Genomic DNA, 20,277 nt, shown 5'->3' with positions numbered 1-20,277 from the left:
TAAGAATTCGCTTCCTTGATTGACTTAGCGAGGATCTGACTTAACATTAACAACAATTTATAAAGGACGTAATTCATGATGAAGGATACAAAGTATGTCCTTATAACAGGATGCAGTGAAAGAGGGATAGGAAATGCATTGGCAATTGAGTTTCACAAACAAGGTTTCAAGGTCTTTGCTACTTCGCGCAAACTTGAAACCATGCGCAATCTCGAGGAGATGGGTATTCGTACCATTCTAATGGATGTTACAGATACGACGTCAGTTTGTGAAGCAGAGAAAGTAGTGCGAAGTGAAACGGGAGGGAAATTAGACTATCTGATCAACAACGCTGGAATCTCTATAGTAGCAGCAGCCATTGACCTTGAAATTCCTAAAGTACACAAGCTAATGGAGGTCAATTTGTATGGACCTATGCGAACGAACACGGCGTTTCAAAAACAGTTAATTCGGGCCAAAGGAACCATTGTGCACACGAATTCACTTGTTTCCTATGTACCATTCGTGTTTAGTTCTTCTTATAATGCGTCCAAGGCAGCCTTGTTATCCTATGCCAACACCCTCCGCGTTGAACTAGCTCCTTTCGGAGTGCAAGTGACGAGCGTTATGACAGGATTAATCTCAACGGGTATCTTTGAGAAAGAGGATTCAAGTTTAGACGAGAATACCTTTTCAGAAAACTCAATATACTATCCGTACAGAGACCAACTTTTGTCTGCTGACAGGCCGGCGGACAAAGCTACTGTAACGCCGAAACAGTATGCAGAAGAAGTATATGGGAAGGTGGTGGCGAGGGGCCATTGGTACCAACTGTTTAGGAAAGGAGTTCTTCCTGCTCAGCTCTGGGCAGGCCAACATTCTCAGACTGTTCGTATGGCGTCTTTCTTTCCCGTGGAGGTATTTACTCCAATTTTGAGTCTTGCTGCGAAATTACCAGCCGAAGCCTCTGTCGATCTCGATTAAATGTCCCGCGGTGGTGATGTATCATGTGGAAAAGCAGCGCAGAACTCTTATTCTTTGGCGATGAAGTTGCAGCTTTTTCTCTTTCGCTCGGCTCCAAGTATCTTTGTACAGGAACTATGGTAAGTTAAGATACAATATGAACGAATTAATAAAATATTCTTATGGATGAAAACAGTAATTATTTCCCTCATAACTTTTTTGTTTACGAGTAGAGTAGTACGTGTCAAAAGTTACAATCCATGTATGTTTTTTTGCTGAACATTTCGATTCGGACTTCTTCGACTTGATAGTCATTTTCTTCAGTCTCATAGAGTTGGTCTTTTTTCCACAAAAAAGAATCCGCACGAGACGAAATATCGCATCTGTACCTGCTTTAAATAAGTAAATAAAAAATAATAGTAAAATAAAGTAAAATAAAATTATTTTCCTTGCTTGGTATTATCAAGCAAGAAACTTACTATAAAGATTATGAAAAAATGTAAATATCTGCTTTGCAACTCTTGAAACACTCGTCTTGAGGATTGGTTCCATTGGCTTGATTGTTTGAATCAATTTTATGGTAGATTTGTTGGAAGGTTCGATTTGAATTGAAACAATGACTCTCAACGAGCCTCTTATTATAGTTGTTTTGCTTTATGCGACAGACCAGCAAAGCGCGTTGATTGATATACTGTTCTTGAATCCGAATGTCGACTAGTATGATCAATCGTATAGAACGAATGCTCTTGTCGACTGTTTTAACAAAATGTCAACAGATGAACCTTTATTTATGAATTTCTAGTACTAGCAATTACAGTCTTGATGTAACATCGCGTCCAAGTGAAAGCATCCACTGATGAAACTTGCCTTTTGAGTTGAGATTCATGTTTATTTTTTAATTTTTTTTTTATGTTCAGCTATATACATACTACAAATGACTTTGTTTTCTCTTCCGTTTTGCTATTCTCCTACTTTTTGTTGTTGTTCTCTGTGAACATGACTACATGAGTGAAAACAAAAGAATTGCCTATTCTATTCAGCAAACAAATAGAACAAGCAGATCATAAACACATTTCATCGTAAAAACAATTACAACAACAACTGCAAATTTCATAGCTTGGTTTCAAATCGTTCCGTTATAGCTACATACCGAAACCCAGGAAGATCTCGTTTCAACTCTCGTTCGTCCTTACAAAACCCAAGTGACTTTGATCGTTTTCCTTCGTTTCATGCCATTCATTGATTGTTAGTAATCATTTCGTCTTTTCTTTTTTCGTTTTTTTCACTTTTTTGATTGTTTCAACCACCAGGATGGAGGGAAACTTGGTTCAAGAACTCAACAAGTGGTAAGTTCAAGTTTGTAGTCTATTCTATTGCGCAGGCCCAAAGGTTTAGGAAAACTAACTATGATTCTAGTGTAAATGAGAAATTCTCCGGAGCTGTGTTGACTAGAAATGGCCTTGCCGTTGCAGGTATGTAGAATGAAATGCTCTTGTTTCCTCTCGGAACAATCGATCCAAAATCATGTGTATCCAAGAGGATTCCCTCCATGTACATACTTTCTTTGAACAAAAAGCTAATTCATCCTCTGCTATATAGTCGCTGGGACAATCTCACCAGAAGAAGAACGGCTCGTCTGTGAATGGACGAATTCAGTTCCTTCGGAAGTCTTGTACATTCCTAAAACAAACAAGAGAATCTTAGTGCATGAAAAAGAATCCTATGTTCTTGGCTTAGCATATCGCAATCCTTGAAGAATTGAGAAATCGACAACTAGGCAATCCCTTTTGTGTTTCCTTTTGGTTTTTTTCAAAGCAACCGCCCTTTCTTTGCTTTGTTCCAGTTTTTTTCCAAGGAAAGACTCTGTTTCTTACGCTTTCACACCTATTGAGCATGTTCCAGTACTATCGTCACTCCCCTTTCCTATCCTTTATAGGTTTTTTTACAATTCTTTACAAGAAAAATACAGATGAAAGCATGATTTATCTTAAACTTATTTCATTACAAATCTCATAACGACTAGATTTCTTTCATCAAAAGACATATAGCATGACACTGCTCTTCTTAACCCCGAGTTACATAGGTAATAGTACCATCTGCATCGGTGTGAAAGTTGACTCTAAAACAAAAGACGTTAGTCATCCGTTCCATTCTTCAAACACTTCAACTTCAAATTTTTCACATCAATTTAAACGTATTTTTGCTTCTCTGTGTCCTTTTGTGTGGAGCGCTGTTAAACTTACCTCTCATCACGATAGTCCATTGTACTGAATGTTCCAGGAGGCAAGACTCTGTAGGATTCAGGAAGTTCCTCTTTTGGATATGTCTAAAAAAGACATGGATTAGCAACTGTCCTAAGGCAAGTACAATTGTAGCAACAAATACAAATACAAATACTAAGACTAGGACTAGGACTAGGACTAGCAAAACTAGTGACACATACATTTCTGGGATCATTTTGGTTCTCAAACATGCGTCTTCCAACGTGCTTTGACTCAGCGACAGGAGGAGGAATCTTCTTTTCAGTTGTTGTACCGGCACTCATTTTGCTCTGTAACCGTAAGGAATGTGGTAGGGTTGGTTTTTTTTAAATTAAATGATTCAAAAGAAAAACAACGTAAAGAATGCTTTGAATTTTAACTGCAATTGATATAAGATATTCTTGTTTGTTTCGTCTCTCTTATATAGTCCTAGTTTCCATATACCTGACCTCAGGATGACCTACTTTTTGAATCATATTTCTCCGCATTCGGTTAGTTAATCGTAGGTTAGCTATGGTGTCATCCCGTCTCATTCACATTCACAGCCGTGCCTTACCCGAGCCTTTTGCTAGTATAAACAAAACATAAATAGTAAATAATAAAAATAAAAATAAAACAAAAAAAATCTTTATTGATCTTCCATGGTCCTTTTGGAAATATAAAGATAATTGTTTTTTCTTTGAATATTTTTGAAGGTTTGTTTCATGTCTGTATGTGTGTAACGTAACGGTTCTTTGATTACTTCTCTTTGTGTGGCATCTTCTTTCCAATGAAATTGGTTATCAAATGAAAATGGCTTAGGATTCCGTTTGATATTGTAAATCAATCCATACAAATTACATATGCCAACGTAAGAAAAAACAATAGTGAAAAGAAAATATTTACGGTTTACGTCGTTTCATTAAGTGGGTTCTTCTTTGTTCATGAAACTGACATTTCATTAGGCATCTCATTCATTAAGCAAGCAATTAAATTCTGATCCAGTTTTATTTTCCTAAAGTCAATTCGCCAATCTTTAAATTCATATTACTAGATACGGGAAGTGCGTTCATAGTATAATAAGCACGTCGCAAGAGGGACCGAACAGAGCTTGAAAACAAGATGGGTTCCGACGAAACACATTCGGTCACTTTATCCATATCCTCCTTTTGACAATCTGCCAACGGAAGCAAACCCGATACAAATCGATCTGCCATGTACCTTTTCAAAGACCAACATATACGACTTTGTAACATAAGCATCACCTCCTCTCTAACTTGTTCAAAGGACGACTGACATTCTTGCAACAAAATCGAATAGCAAAGCTCTGCCACCCGCGGACGGCAATTCGGTATAGGCGTCTCCGTCGAAGGAAAGTAAGCATACCCTGTTTCTTTTTGTACCTCAACCTCATTTGAACATATCACCATAGGTTCAGTTTCCCGCATTTGGTACTGAACGGATCCCTTACAAAACACCGTAAAATATTCCCGAATCTGGGCCGATAACGAAGATGAATGCAGATATGGCTTCCAAAGAGAATGTAACGCTTTTATGCAATTGACGTCTTGCTCTTCAAAAGTCTTTTCAAGACTCCAAACAAATTCGTAATTTATATCTGGATATACAGCCGATCGCATAGCTTTCACGCAAAAGTCAAATAACACCTTTAATTGATCATTTTCTTCCAACGCATCTTTTCTTTCAAGTCGTAAAAAGCAGTTTGTAATCAAATCAACAAATACTGAGCTCGCAATTGTCCAGATAGGTGCTTGGTTCTCAATGATACGGCTCGGCTTTGGACATCGATATTTTAATTTCATAGGTACTAATAACGAGTCAAAAAAGTGCGATAAAACAAGCATAGGCAGATTCTTCTCCGCAGTAATTTGTTTCACTCGTTCTAATATTTTCTTCGAAAAGCAAATATATGTCGGTAACGAGTTTGGTGATAACTTGTCTTCATGAAATGCATAATATAATATGTCAGCCCAAATGTCGACGACTATACCTTCCTGATTGTATTCTTCAATCAAGCAATCTAATAATGCAAATGTCGCTTCCTGTAACGAAGATAAGAAGTCTATGTCCAAGGCATATGATGGACTTGCTTCATAAAATATAATTTTACGTATCCTTGTTGACGCGGGAAAGAGCTTCTCTTCCTCAAACCGATATGATTTTAATAAATAACACAAACATTCAACGAGTAATTTGAGACCTTCCTGAGGTAAACCGCTTATGACAGGGTCGTCAAAAGAAAGTTCACAGAAAGATATCCAATTTTCGAATTCAAGTTCGACCAATTCGTTGAAGATCAATGATTTTTGTTTGTACTGAGACGAATGGAAGGCCAGCTCCCTCAACGCTTTAAAATTACTCATGCAAATACGTTTATAGTTACCGTTATGAAAGTTTTGCATAAATTTGAACGTCTCTTTCACAACATTCAAAATTCCTTCCACCTTTAAAAGCATGTCCATGTTTGCTGAAAATACATTAGCTATACCGCTAATTATTAAAGCACTCGTTTGCTCAGCGTCTTCATTATGAACATCACTGTTCAGTGCTGCCTTTGCAAGTTTTGTTTGTGATGAAAGAATCTTTAAAATAACAAGTTGACAGCAGGAAGCCCATGCATTGATTCCCAGGTTTGAGCATTGAGAATTGAAAATTCGAAATAGTATTTGAGCAGCACCATCTCTCACACTGGCCCATGAATTTTCACACAAATCTGCTAGATGCACAAGTAGCATAATCCATAATACTTCTGGCAAAATGTCTCTTCTCTTCGTGGTGGTGAACATATATAATTCTTCCAAGGAAGTATAAGTACAAGAACAGTCGGACTTACTAAACATGCTTTTTAATGTATCCGAAACAATCCAAAACAATCCGACTGCAGTGAGTGATACATTGGCATCCTTTTCTTGTCGACAAAACACAAGTAACGTATCCAGCAAATCAAGATAGTTATCCATGTCCAATGAGCCCAAAAAGTCGGTACATATTAGCTGTAAACAGGAAAAAGCCAATCTCACGGTCTTTGCCCCTTTGTCCTGGCCAAACAAATCGGAGCATTCGGCACAACTAAATCGAAGCATATCAAATACATAAATCCATCCTTCAAACAAATTATGTCCTACCGTTTCTAAAATTAACGCTAAAGCTTCGAGGCCAATTGAAGAAATATCATATTCGACGTTTTTCGATGTAGTATCGGAAATTTCAACCGACGATTGTAGCAAGTTCACTGATTGTAGAAACTGTTGCTGAAATTTTCTGTTGTCTACAGTTTTTTCACTTGAAATGCAAGAACAGAGTTCTACCAATATATTAGCTAAACACTTGGCAGCTCTTGTTCTAAGTTCTGGGGGAACCGTTGAATTTTTGAAAATATCGTTTAACGAAGAAGAGATTAGAGGCCATATTTCGTTTACTTTCTTTGTATTGCTCAAACGACCTGAGTTACAGGAACTTATCATTTCCAAAATAGTGAATGAATAAAAGACTTCCGAGTTTTTCCGTAGTAGGCGAATCCCCCCCGAAATAGATCTATTTGCTGAAAGCCTCGCTGAAGATCCTCGAGATGATATAGAAGTCCTCTCTTCAGGCTGCACCGGTACAGTCAAACTATTCGTTTGATCTATACACGAGGACGTGAGGACTGTCAGTAGAGATTCAAGGAACTCCAAAAAAGATGGGTCACTATATTTAGAAGTAGATAACATGAGTTCGGAAAGTTCGCTTCTATACGATATCACTTCATGATCCATTAGACCAGTCATGACTTTACCCTCATGCCCAACCGAATGCGAAGAGTTTAGACGACCTAAGCTGCTGGTCGACAAATGTTTAGATGAAGGAGATCTGTTTAAAATAATATCTGCTTTATCAACCGTTTCAAGCAATATTTTCCATCCTTTACCCAATAGTTCGCCAACCTGTTGAGCAACGAAAGACAAACTTCGCAAAAATATAATTTCTCTTAAAGAAAATGATTTATGTTTATCATCATGACTATCGTAAGTTGCCATTCCAGCTATGGTCGTCGCTGCTTCCTTTAATCCTTCGACACTAAACATAGTCGAAGTGGACAAACGTCCGTTATTAGAGACGGTATTCGAGTTGCTATTCGGCGTATTTCCAGTCAACAAAATTGAAGGTACAGCTTTGTTGCTGAGAGTTGTCAGCAAAGCATCTCGAGGGGTTTCCAACCTGAAGATCGTACAAACACAAATAAATTTCACATAAGAATCGACACTAAACTTTAGCAACTCCATGCTCAATGCACAGGACATGAAAGTAGAATATGAAACCAGAAAGGCAGTCCAATTCTGGGAAATTATGCCGTAATAGCATTTCAATTTTGGATATATATCCGGATACAATTCCATATCTTCATTAGATTGTAGAGAGGAAAGCAAACCCGAGAGTTCATTGTCTGAGGCATTTTCGTGAAAATCCATAACAAACTCTGCAGTAAATTTGCAAAGAGATACCAAAGAACACATAGCCAGATAAACCAAATAAGCAGCGGGTACGATGGGCGGATCTTGCTTGTCAAATTGCTCAATGCACGGAGTTTTCAGGATTGTAGCACGACAAATACCTATTACTTGCTCTGGTTTTGAACCAGTGAATGTACCAATTATTTTCCCCATTTCAAATGCAAGTGTGGATGAAAAAACCGAAGAATGATCGTCTGTAAAATCAGGCAGTAGTACTCGAGAACCTACTCCTATCATCGAAGGCTTTTCATTAATAATCCGATTGAGTGAAGTAATTAATTTAGAGATGATTGGTTTCCTTCCTTCAACACCATCAAATAACGAATACATAATAAATATGAGTTCAGAATTATTAAACAGACAGCGTAAAACTTCCAAGAATAAAGCCTTTTTCCACGGAGCCTCTGAGTTCTCCAGAGAACTTATTATAAAGGTCAAAATGACTTCGACATCCAAGCTTAAGGAAGCTGTATGATGCTGAAAAAGAATGGATAAAATACGAGCAACACGAAGAGCTACGGAAAAGTTAGACATGGAGGCGAGAGAGGCGGTAATAATGGGAAGTAGGTCTTTCCGGACTGAGTCTTGAAACTCAGATCGTTCAAACAAATGATGGTGATTTACTAGAATACTTTCAATTAACTCCAAACCAAAAGTATCGGATATGCCATTGACTTTCAGTAAATCTGAGCTTCCAGAACGAATCAAAGCACAGAGATTAGAGAAGATAGTAAGCAAACCAGAAAATAGATCTTTATTAACCCTCTGTGCCGAGGTTTCATAATTTAAATGGTCAAAAACCAATATCACAACCTGACGAAGTGTAGCAGAAGCAGCATTAGAAACTATTAAGTTCCTATCATTATGTAAAGCAAAGCAGGTATGAAGCGCAGAAACCAATAACGGTAATTGCATATACTCAGCATAATTTGTGCAAACAATAGGAATTACCTGGAGTATTCTTAATTGCACATCTTGTCCTAAAGACGATGTGTCATCTAATACACGTAACAATTCTGAAAGAATAGACTAGTTGTTAGTTAGTTCTAAGCGGAAGTTTCAAGGACTAAATTTCACGTACGGAAGGTAAGGCACTATTAATCGCTAGTAATTGAATTGAGTTTAATCCAGGAATAATGTAACGATCCAGCTTTCTGTCAAGCGCACAAATAAAAGGTCCAAAGAATGAAGCGTCTTGCTTTAATACTACCAAGAAATTAACATACGCGTTTCAATCACAGACTCCCAGTATGAAACGTACCTAGCGCCAATTTTAAATCAGAGTCTTGTTTAATTTGCTCCAGGAGCTTAATCGATGATTCAGCATCCTTGAACAAAAGGTTAGAACAATATTCACTTTATTGAAATTGAGAAACGAACCTTTTTCAAGTCGGCATTCTTTTTACGTGAATCTAAGCTAAGAGAGTTCAAGAAGGATATTAGATTTTCATAAAGATTCATCAAAAAATTGAGAATGGTTTTAGCAAATTGGCAAGAATGCGATCAAGTAAACAAGTAACTTGGTGGTATCTCGTAAAGTCTTATTAGGGTTTGCAATCGAAATAAGGAAACTTGACTTTCTACGTTAATAAACAAGACAGAATGAATGCCAATTCAAAAAACATATATTTCCATTCATATTATTGGAATAATTTTGAATGTGATATTTGTATTCATATTAAATTATCATAGTCGTCAATAAGGATATGGTAAGTAGGTATTTGAAAGTTCACGCGAGAACAAAGATAGGCAAGAGCAAGGTGAAAAAAGATAAAAGGATGGGCAATACTTTCCCTGGGGCTGAAGTACTTTCAGGCGAGGAGCTCTTTTGTGAAACAATGGAATTCCAGAATCGTTGACCTCCTGGATGATCGCGCATATCATAACCAAAAGGGACGTCGTAGGTGGGTTCCACATAATGAGTTGTAATCGTAATACTAGGAATAAATGTAGTCTCCGGTAATAGGGTAGGGGTAAACTCAGGAATATGGATTTCACCCTGTGTTTGCGGATACAATATCTATACAACAAAGTTAGTACGCAAGCATTGAAAGAATTAACATCAAAAGTACTTACAACAGGAAATCCAAAGAAAATTTCAACACTAAGTTTTCCTTGCTGGTCCACCTTGTACGTTTTGTCGCTGATAACATCGTAATAAACATCTCCCGGATGAGCGTCCATTGGAATGAATAAAATTGTTAAGCCTTCTTGACTGTGAACACCCCAATTCCCTAAAACACTGATAACTTTATGCTTCTGGATAACCATATAATGAAGTTGCACTTTTAGAATGGTAGATTGGGTATTCACGTATTCGGGGTCTTTCTTCTGGACTGACTTTCGAAAACGGTTCAAGGCCCCAATCAATTTATAGTACACGTTACCCGTGTCGAATTTAGACAACCAAAGTGCTTCCCTGTTAAAAGGATCATGAAAAGTGTTGAAATTTTGTTCCGTTCCATAATATATAATAGGAATTCCATCCCACATCATGACAAAGCTAATTGCGTTCATGACACGGGCTTGATCTGTGTTATTATGAGCAATTCGAGGCAAGTCGTGATTTCCGATGAACGTTCCCAATGCATTCACATCTCGGCATTGAGAATGAATTTGATTAATTACCGTCGCAAGTGCTTCACATTGAAGACCAGTATTGTTAAAAGCCCAAGTCATCGGCCAATAAAGAGGAAAATTCAAAAAAGAATCTAAACCAGCATTCTGATAGTCGCAGGCTTCACTTGGCGATCCCGTAAAATATTCACCAATCGTAAATACTCCAGCAGCTTCTGCCATCTTTGACCAGAACTCCACAGGAGCATGCTTTGTAGCATCAAAACGAATTCCATCTATGTCATATTCCTCTACGACATTGCGAAGCCATTTCTGCAATATTTCTACAATAACGGGATTTTCTGTATCCAAATCTGCTAAAACAAGATTGTCATCTCCAAGCCAGCACTAGAAAAGACTTTAGTTAGCCTCTGTTCACTATAGTTTTGCTAGTGGTGTTCATATGCTACCACAACAAACCACACTAAAACTTAGGTAGGTCAATTCTCGAGTTTGAATTTTCCGATTAGTTTGGTCATACATTTTGAACTATTTCAACATCATTCAGTTCATAATCAACCCAACAAAATGGATGGAAATATGACTCATCGTTAAAAGGTACCACTCCATCGAACGTTATATTCTCAAGGGGTCCGTTTAAAGCCATCGAATTTATAGCTATATCCAATAGTATCCACATATCCCTTCTGTGCAACTCTTCTACTAAATTTTTGAAGTCTTCTTTCGTTCCATAATGGTGATTTAAGCCATACAGATTTTTCGTCCAGTATCCATGATATGACCAACCATCAATCTTATTTCCCTCTTCGTTTTCGAATATAGGAGATATCCATATCTAAACAGTCAGTGGGTTTTTTTTTGTAATGGCTTTATATGAAACTTACGGCATCAAAGCCCATGTCTTGAATATAGTCAAGATGATCTCGAATTCCATTCCAAGTTCCTCCACAATACATAAATCGAGCTGGATCACAAGGAAGTCTTTCGTGAGCATCTTTATTTAGAGAGAACCTATCGGTAATGACTTGATATATTGATCTTTCTTTCCATTCATCAACGCTGTGTCCTGCTTGCGAGAGTTGAAAAAGACTGATCGAAAAAAAACAAAGGATGAAAAATTTTACCAGAAGTACATCCATTCTTTTGATAAATCTATTTTTGTTGTTGGATAGTATGCTGGATGGTTCTAGGTATGGGCAATTGCTGCTTGTTTTTATTTGTGTACCGGGGATGCACAAATGTAAACAAACATGGGGCCTACTACAAATTGTTTTTTTTCTCGACCAACAACCAAACAAAAGCATCTATCTTTTTCATTAGTAAAAAGAATTGCTTTCTTTCTTTCGTTTGAAAGCACTCCTTTTGTATTGTACAATCATTACTTTTATAATACTTTGCTTAGAGCAAAAGGAATTTATTTTAATCTGTCTTATTTTTCAAAAATACTAGAAAAACTATTAGGCAGGTCTTTGCTAAGAGTGGCCCTTCCTATTCTGTTCTTTACAAGAAACGTTTTCCTTCTTTCTCCATAGAGTCTTACAAGCGAGAAAAGAATGATTCCCAAACGTTTCTCATTATCTCATTGTTTATTGTTCGTCTACCTGTTTTTATTTTATTACCTTCATGTTAGCTGTGCACCGTATGACCCGGAAAAGATACCATGGAATTTAAATACCAATGAGGCTGCTACTAATCCCATTGATTATTCTGGAGTATGGATGGACCATGATTTCTTCCCTAGCCCTAAATCGTGGAGATTTCCCTTATACACAATTGCTTTGGATAAGTGGGTTGACGGTGATCCCACTAACAATGATATCAATGGCACCAGATTCGAATACGATATGCTTGAAACAGAATTTCGAAATGGCGGTGACATTATTGGAGTTAAAAAATCTTTGGATTACCTTCAAGGCATGGGTGTCAAGGGTATCTATCTCGCTGGTACACCATTTGTGAACCTGCCTTGGGGTGCAGATCAGTATTCCCCTCTGGATTTTACCTTGCTGGATCCTCATTTGGGAACAATTGATGATTGGAGGAGTACCATTGAAGAAGTACATAAAAGGAATATGTATATAATAGTAGACCTTACTGTTGCGACGCTTTCCGACCTTGTTGGGTTTCAAAATTATGTTAATACCACGACTCCGTTTTCTTTAATGGAGCATAATGCCTTATGGAAAAGCGAGCACCGTTATCGAGATTGGGCTTTTCAAAATGAGTGGGACTTTGAATGCACCCTTCCCGAATTCTGGGGTGAAGATGGGTATCCCGTGGTTTTAGAATGGAAGGGTTGTTATGATTCCGAATTCGATCAATACGGAGATACAGAGGCCTTTGGTAGCCACCCTGATTGGGAACGACAGTTGTCGAAGTTTGCCTCGGTTCAAGATCGATTGAGAGAATGGAAACCATCCGTTTCTGAAAAACTTAAAAGGCTTTCTTGCTTAGTTATTTCTATGCTTGATGTAGATGGATTTCGTGTTGATAAGGCTACGCAAATGACTGTTGACTTTTTAGCTGATTGGGCTGACAGCATACGGGATTGCGCTAGAAAGCATAATAAACAAAACTTTTTTATTCCTGGTGAAGTTACAGGATCATCGAGCTACGGCTCTATATATTACGGGAGAGGTAGAAAACCCGATCAACGACCTTCCAGTATTCAAGATGCCTATGCTCTTACTCCTTCAAATGATACTTTTTTTCTACGAGAAGAACGAAAAAATGCTTTAGACGCCGCTGCTTTTCATTATTCATTTTATCGTATACTGCTTCGATTTCTGAGAATGGATGGTTTGATGGAAATTCCATTTGATTTGCCCACGGATTTAACAGAAGCCTGGGAAACGATCGCAATCAATGAAGATGCTTTAAACGCTATGACTGGGGAGCATGACCCGAGGCATTTGTACGGAGTTTCAAATTACGACGTTTTCCGCTGGTCTTCAGTTGTGGATGGACCCGGCAGACTGATTCTTGGTACGATGATATCCTTTTTTCTTTTTCCCGGTGTTCCGTTAATTTATTACGGTGATGAACAAGGCTTGTATGTTCTCGACAACAGAGCCGACAACTATTTATATAGTCGACAGCCTATGTGTTCTTCAATCGCTTGGTACATCCATGGATGCTATACTGGAAATTCCTCTACCTATCCAGCTATTGATCTTACTCCCGCTAGGAAGGGTTGCTTTGATAGTTGGAACACGCTAGACCACTTTGACGTTGCTAAAGTTGAGAGGCAAGTTTTTATCGAGTTCCAAGATATTAGACGGAGATATCCGGCTTTAGTTGATGGTTGGCAATCTAAGAGGTTAGGAAATTGGACTTTCGTTGAATATATGCCTAACAGTGGGGTCAATCCGACAACGGTTGGTGTCTTTAGTGTCGTTAGAGGTTCTTTATCGCCTTTGCAGGACTTGACTTCCGAGTATTCCTATGCTTCTAGTCATACACTATCAACTACCGACGTATGGCTGTTATTTACTAACCACAACCATTCCATCGAGTTAAGTTATGATTGTGACTCGCAAGATGCGATTGTAGCACCATATGGTGCTGGAACAACGGTCAAGAATCTCGTTTATCCGTATGATGAGTATATCCTACATGAATCAAATAAAAAACTGGATACATCAAACGAATTGGTTGCTGGCTGTCTTCCGAATGTTGCACTCGATGCTTACGGTTTCAAACTATTCGTCCCGATTGACGAATATATTCCTCGGCGCCCTATGATCACCAAAATCTCCCCGAAGCATGATTCAAGAATTGTCAATACTCATGGAAAGGTAAATGTCATTATAGAATTTTCAGAGGAAATGAGTTGTCAATCAATTACTGAAAGTATTCACGTTACATCTAAAACTCAAAATAATGCCCTAGGAGAATTCGATTATGAGTCTGTTACTTGCGATACAATAATTTCTGAAGACCAATTACGCTTCACGGGTCAACCCAGCAGCAGATTTAGGTGGTCAGCTGTCTTGTATAACCTTCAGGATGGTATACACCAAATTACTGTTTCTAACGTTACTACCAATGATGGATCGGCATTCACTGATTCAGTTGATCACTTCCTGCTGCGAATTGGGTCTCTTAACAATCCTATGATTTTTCCTAATGCCAATTACTCTTTCGATTTATTACAGTTAGAAGGAAAACACTTGAGTTTAAATCATTCTGCACCTGGTGCTGATCTGTTCCGTTACTCGATGGATTTCGGATCAAGCTGGTCGTCTTGGCAGGAATACGATGGTTCATTTACTCGATGTTATCTAAAGAAACAGTCAATTTCTAGTCATCACAAATGGGTGGGTCATCATGTTATGGTACAGTACTGGAGTGAGCTAACTGGTTCCGCAAATCACATGCAAGAATCCGATGCAGCTTTTTCGCATAAAAGATGGTTCCCACAGATGTATCTGGACAGTGAAATAACACAATGGGCTTATGATGCTGATGATCGAAACAAAATGTCTATACAGGAAAATGGAAGCTTTGTTGGACATATAATATCTGACACTTATCCTTCAGCTTTTCAACTCAATGTATGGGGTCTAAATGAAAAAGGGAAACCTGATCCGTCTTACATTTATGGTAGTGTACGGAATGATTCATACCTTTCGCGGGCAAGTCCTTCCGCATTAGAAGACAATGTATTTTTCGTGCAATCTGAGCCTCCTAAAAAAAGTCTATCATGGAAAATAACGTTTGATCCCCAAGCTCGTCGACTTTATACTCATCCTTCAGGATCCGTTTATGTTTCTATGGGAATTTACATTTGTTTTATTCTTCTTCCTCTTATTTCAGGGTTAACTTCTGTTTTACTCTTTAAAAGGTTGTTTTATCACGTGAAGTTCAATGACTTTGGAAAAGGGTATACTGATAAATACTTTACTGATGTTTCTGAAACGGAAAAAAGTAATAATATCATATTTAGAATGATGGAGTTCCCCAAAATGATGGGTATGAAAAAGAAAGGTAGCTTTCAAGGCAATAGGAAAACAATACTTCTCGCAACTCTTGAGTATGATATTCCGACTTTGAATATAAGAATCAAGATTGGTGGATTGGGCGTTATGGCACAACTAATGGTAAGAAACTTAGAGCACCAAGACTTGCTATGGGTTATTCCATGCGTGGGTGATGTGATATATCCTGATATGGAAGCAGACGATCCAATCACTGTGGTAATTATAGGACAATCCTATTTAATCAACGTTTACCGATATGTGCATAAGAACATAACATACTTGCTATTGGATGCACCTGTCTTTAGAAGGCAGACAACATCCGAACCCTATCCTGCTCGCGTTGACGACTTAAGCTCGGCAATATTTTATTCCGCGTGGAATCAATGTATAGCCAACATAATGGAGAACAAAAGTATTGATTTATATCATATAAACGATTATCACGGCGCGCTGGCTCCAGTTTATTTGCTGCCAAAGGTTGTTCCAGTAGCTCTTTCTTTGCACAACGCTGAGTTTCAAGGGCTTTGGCCTCTGCGAAGTTCAGAAGAAGTTGAGGAGGTTTGTTCGGTTTTCAATATACCCCTGGATGTGTGCTCCAAGTACGTTCAGTTTGGAAATGTTTTCAACTTGTTGCATGCTGGCGCATCTTATATAAGAGTGCATCAAAAAGGATTTGGTGTTGTGGGTGTATCGAAAAAATATGGAAAACGTTCGTGGGCAAGGTATCCCATTTTCTGGGGGCTCCGAAAAATTGGCAAGCTTCCAAATCCAGATCCGTCAGACAAAGGTGAAGGTGTTTTCGAAGTAACCGATGAGTCTCTACGGAATCTTGAACTTACGAAGGAGGATGATAAGAGACAAGCCCAAGAATGGGCAGGTTTGGAAATAGACTCAAATGCGGATCTTTTAATTTTCGTTGGACGATGGTCCATTCAAAAGGGAATAGATTTAATTGCCGATATTGCCCCTATAATCCTCGAAAACTATAACGCTCAAATAGTTGTGATAGGACCTGTTATTGATCTATACGGAAAATTCGCCGCCGAAAAGTTTGAAGCTCTGATGCAAAAATATCCACGACGATTATTCTCGCGACCAGTGTTTACTCACCTTCCGCAATATATCTTTAGTGGTGCCGATTTTGCATTAATTCCATCTAGGGACGAACCTTTTGGCCTTGTTGCTGTCGAATTCGGTAGAAAAGGTACTCTTGGAATAGGAGCCAATGTGGGCGGTCTTGGTCAAATGCCTGGTTGGTGGTACGCTGTGGAATCAAGCACAACATCACATTTGCTAAAACAGTTTGAGCAAGCTTGTCGTCAAGCCTTGTCTTCTACAAAAGAGACACGTACAAAACTGCGTGCTATCTCAGCTGTTCAGAGATTTCCCATATCTGAATGGGTTATTCGTTTAAATAAGCACATTAATACTTGCATAAAGTTCTGTTTAAAAAATAATTCCGAAATATTAAATGGAGTTTCTAACCAGCAACAGAATTTCCAGTCTTCTTTTCTTGATGATGAAAGCTTCAAACAAGATTTAGGAGAGTCAGAAGGTGAACAGCAACTTTTTGACCAACTGAGGCACGAAAGTTTAAATACTAAAGACATATCTAAAAATTTACACGAAAAGGAGCTATTCAGTATAGGGGAGGCTTCAAAGGACGGCGAAGTAAGTGAAACTTCTGAAAGCCTGGAAAATGTATCGTCCTCTAGTTTTGATGAATTGCCTCGTCGTGATGAATATCGAAATCAGCTAATAGAATTTGACTTGGTGCAGCCTGTTTCCGAGCCAACTGTTGAAGAAAACTTTCATCATACAAATACTGTTGGTGATAATTCTAAGAGCAACGAAGTTGAAGATGTTTTAGAGAACACGGATTCATTTGATATCGCTTCAGAAAGCGACTTGAAGCTCGACAAAAGGTTCGATAGTTTTGATGGGTCTAATAACAACGTCTTTGAATCATCGGAGATGTTTCTTCCGCATAATAGCTCTCAGCTTAGCATTGCATCCGTTCGGTCTAATTTGCGAGATTTTTCTTTGACGAAAGTGCCTAGGAAATTTGATGATGAGGATGGTAAAGCTTTATGCATATTCGCTGAACGGTTGCAAGAGCTGACCCCTAAAAGTTCTATAAGCAACTTGTGCATCGATCATTTTATTATGAAATGTACCCGCAAATATTTCAATGAAGTAAAAAGCTTACAGCTTGGTTCTTCAAAGCCCGAGAAGCTTCATTTTTTTAATGATGCAGCAGTAACAAGTTCCGTCAATAACTTGCCCGAACTGGCTCAAAATAAAGACGGTTTCATTGATGAAAATGAATTAGACAAACAAGTGTTGCAATTACCCGAAAAAGAGGAAGCTGAGTACGTCTACGAGTTTGAGCAGTACCATGGTTGTCGCAAGTTACTACAGCATCAAATCTTAGGCTGGCCTTTATACACGGTAATTCTTGCTTTGGGACAGATTCTCGCTGTTACTTCGTTCCAGTTAAGTCTTTTGTCCGGAAGTTCAGAACAATCGGTAAGTTTCCTTTACGTTGTTTGCGGTATTTATGTTGCATCTACGTTCTTCTGGTATACTATGCATTGTTTGATTCCTAGTGTACATTGTTTGGCACTCCCATTCGTGATTTATGGACTTGCATTTTTCTTCGTTGGATTGGTTAGTTTTGAAAACTTAGGTGGCTCAAGAATCTGGCTAGCAAGGCTAGCAACATGCACCTATGCAGCTGCGTCAGGAAGCCAGGCTTTGTATTTTTCTCTAAACTTTGGTGATGAAGGAAACTATGATGTTCTGTATTGGATTATTCGAGCTTGTTTCATACAAGGATGCCAGCAATTATGGTCATCTGCGTTATGGTACTGGGGTTCATATATGAGCTCCAAACCCAATAAATATGGTATTTCTGAACAAGTACATTCCGTTCATTGGGTTTATGCTATTGTATGGTCTATCTCGTTGATCTTGTTGTGTTTTACAGTATTGCTTTACAGAGGGCTACCAAACTTTTACAGGCAAATTCCTCCTAAGATCCCCGCTTTCTATCGGTCTGTTCTTCGAAGGCGGCTGATTCTTTGGTTTTTCTTTGCTTCTATACTGCAAAACTATTGGATGTCAACACTACAAGGGCGCTCATGGGCGTTTGTCTGGTCAGCACGGTCAGCAAACAGATGGGTGACATTCTTGTTGGTTATATTTTTTTACGTTGCAATATGGTTAGGTGCTATTAGCGGCTTGGCATCATTATCTCAAAAGCATTCATGGATATTACCCATTTTAGGACTTGGATTCGGTGCTCCAAGGTGGTTACAGACTTTATGGGGAACTTCTAATTTAGGCTTATATCTTCCTTACTTTGGAAAAGCGGCACCATACATGTCTCGTATGCTATGGCTATGGCTCGGATTATTGGATACTGTCCAAGCAGTGGGTATTGGAATTATTTTACTCCAAACATTAACACGAGAGCACATCAATCTTGTTCTTAACGTTGGCCAAGTGATTGGAGCCGTAGCTAGCATGGTTGGCAGAGCCACTTCGCCTTGCCGAATTGGGCCAGCAAACGTATTTCTCGATTTTACATCTTGGCAACCAAAAGACGGGGTAAAAATATTAGCAAGTGCGCCCTTCTGGATTTGCCTCATATGCCAGCTTGGCATTGTCGTTGGATATTACCTCTTCTTCCGCCGAGAAAACTTGATGAGACCTTAGATTAAAGGTGGAAAGGTTTGAAATACTAAATCATGTTTTACTAAGTTTGGCATTCAGTGAAGCATAGATATAAGAATCACAATTTCCCTTACGATGTTGATACCTATCATAATAAGTTATAGATGTTAATAAATTTAATTGATTTCTTAATAGTCTAGCTGTGTAAGATCATATATATGTAGGATCCATTGAAAGGTGCATTATTAATAGGGAAACAGTGTAGGGGAAGGGCGAGAACCCTTAAACTGTTTCCAATTAAAAGTAACGTTTTATACGTTACTTTTCAATTACAAAACCAAATAATCTTTCGACGTATAAGAATTCCTGGTAGAACGAGGTTTCTGACGTTATAGGAAAAGCCCAACACACTACAAGTATAGAAAATGGAAGATGTAAGAAGCGAAGTTTGGATATAGATACATATGATAAGTGGATTATGAAACTAATGATAAATTTTAGAGCTTTCAATCGCGTCTGCAGTCGGTGTTAGAACGAACTGGTGAAGCTGCATCAGAATCTACGAATACTTGGTACGAGCGCGTCAGAAGTTCACTCCCATGGACGAACGATTATGCTGAAGTACCAACTAATGCAAATGGAAGCTCATACTTTCAGAGCGGCGACTTCAGCCTGTCACGTTGGGAGAGGTATATGTTGTTTGGACTTTGTTTATTAGGTAGCTTTGCTTGTTATGCAATTGTTTGCTTTATGTTTCCAGTACTTATACTGAAGCCAAGAAAATTCGTTTTATTGTTGACCATGGGCAGTCTGTTAGCTGTTTTTGGGTAAGTCCTGTCTTCTCCTGTATCGCCTACCGGACAACGGTTCACTTCAGATAGAACGAGGGAGTTGTCATTTCTTCATTCATTCTTTTTTTTTTTTTTCTTTTTGCGAATGGAATAACGTTGCCGTGAAACTGCCGCTAGGTCAGGACTGGAGCTGTTTATTTGATCAAATCGTATTTAGTGTTAACAAATATTTAGCTTTGCGATCATTATTGGATTCAAAACTCACTTTGAGCAGTTAATTACGAAGGAACGGCTTCCAATTACCTTAGGGTACTTTGCAAGCCTACTTGCAACTGTTGTATCAACCATTTATATAAAGTCGTCAATTCTAAGTATTGTTTTTGGAGCAATTCATATCATATTGTTTTTGGCTTACTTGATTGCTTTCTTCCCGTTTGGTACAAGAACAGTTTCGTTTGGAGCACGGATGGCCTCACGGTCTATGTCCAACTGGTTACCTTAGCAAAGCGATCGTGTTCGGCGTGATAGCTTGCATACTTTCTTTTACCCATAATGA

General features: G+C 38.4%; 7 protein-coding genes across 7 annotated transcripts; 4 read left to right on the top strand and 3 right to left on the bottom strand.

Annotated features, from left to right (window-relative positions):
- Window positions 1-78: 78 nt before the first annotated feature.
- ayr1 (1-acyldihydroxyacetone phosphate reductase Ayr1) lies at window positions 79-963 on the top strand (the record flags this gene model as incomplete). Its single annotated transcript, XM_056181696.1, has 1 exon — window positions 79-963. The coding sequence occupies one exon, from the start codon at window positions 79-81 to the stop codon at window positions 961-963; it is 885 nt and encodes a 294-aa protein (XP_056037897.1).
- Window positions 964-2,253: 1,290 nt separating this feature from the next.
- lam4 (Ragulator complex subunit, LAMTOR4-like protein) lies at window positions 2,254-2,696 on the top strand (the record flags this gene model as incomplete). The annotated part of the gene is made up of 3 exons (XM_056181695.1): window positions 2,254-2,288; window positions 2,359-2,414; window positions 2,542-2,696. The coding sequence occupies 3 exons, from the start codon at window positions 2,254-2,256 to the stop codon at window positions 2,694-2,696; spliced, it is 246 nt and encodes an 81-aa protein (XP_056038159.1).
- Window positions 2,697-3,006: 310 nt separating this feature from the next.
- Window positions 3,007-3,487, bottom strand: SOMG_02903 (protease inhibitor 178 family; the record flags this gene model as incomplete). Its single annotated transcript, XM_056181694.1, has 3 exons — window positions 3,007-3,061; window positions 3,186-3,268; window positions 3,386-3,487. 3 exons carry the CDS (start codon window positions 3,485-3,487, stop codon window positions 3,007-3,009), a joined length of 240 nt encoding a protein of 79 aa, XP_056037884.1.
- Window positions 3,488-4,189: 702 nt separating this feature from the next.
- SOMG_02902 (GEF) lies at window positions 4,190-9,154 on the bottom strand (the record flags this gene model as incomplete). Its single annotated transcript, XM_056181693.1, has 4 exons — window positions 4,190-8,722; window positions 8,775-8,899; window positions 8,955-9,021; window positions 9,074-9,154. 4 exons carry the CDS (start codon window positions 9,152-9,154, stop codon window positions 4,190-4,192), a joined length of 4,806 nt encoding a protein of 1,601 aa, XP_056037882.1.
- Window positions 9,155-9,422: 268 nt separating this feature from the next.
- On the bottom strand, window positions 9,423-11,409 carry aah2 (alpha-amylase-like protein Aah2; the record flags this gene model as incomplete). Its single annotated transcript, XM_056181692.1, has 4 exons — window positions 9,423-9,713; window positions 9,770-10,657; window positions 10,791-11,105; window positions 11,155-11,409. 4 exons carry the CDS (start codon window positions 11,407-11,409, stop codon window positions 9,423-9,425), a joined length of 1,749 nt encoding a protein of 582 aa, XP_056037513.1.
- Window positions 11,410-11,823: 414 nt separating this feature from the next.
- mok11 (cell wall alpha-1,3-glucan synthase Mok11) lies at window positions 11,824-18,972 on the top strand (the record flags this gene model as incomplete). Its single annotated transcript, XM_056181691.1, has 1 exon — window positions 11,824-18,972. The coding sequence occupies one exon, from the start codon at window positions 11,824-11,826 to the stop codon at window positions 18,970-18,972; it is 7,149 nt and encodes a 2,382-aa protein (XP_056037886.1).
- A 383-nt stretch (window positions 18,973-19,355) lies between these two features.
- On the top strand, window positions 19,356-20,223 carry sft2 (Golgi transport protein Sft2; the record flags this gene model as incomplete). The annotated part of the gene is made up of 3 exons (XM_056181690.1): window positions 19,356-19,364; window positions 19,432-19,757; window positions 19,956-20,223. 3 exons carry the CDS (start codon window positions 19,356-19,358, stop codon window positions 20,221-20,223), a joined length of 603 nt encoding a protein of 200 aa, XP_056038270.1.
- Window positions 20,224-20,277: the final 54 nt, after the last annotated feature.

Source organism: Schizosaccharomyces osmophilus, chromosome 2, assembly GCF_027921745.1.
Source record: "Schizosaccharomyces osmophilus chromosome 2, complete sequence".
NCBI lineage: Eukaryota > Fungi > Ascomycota > Schizosaccharomycetes > Schizosaccharomycetales > Schizosaccharomycetaceae > Schizosaccharomyces > Schizosaccharomyces osmophilus.
This window is presented reverse-complemented; position numbering and strand designations above follow the sequence as displayed.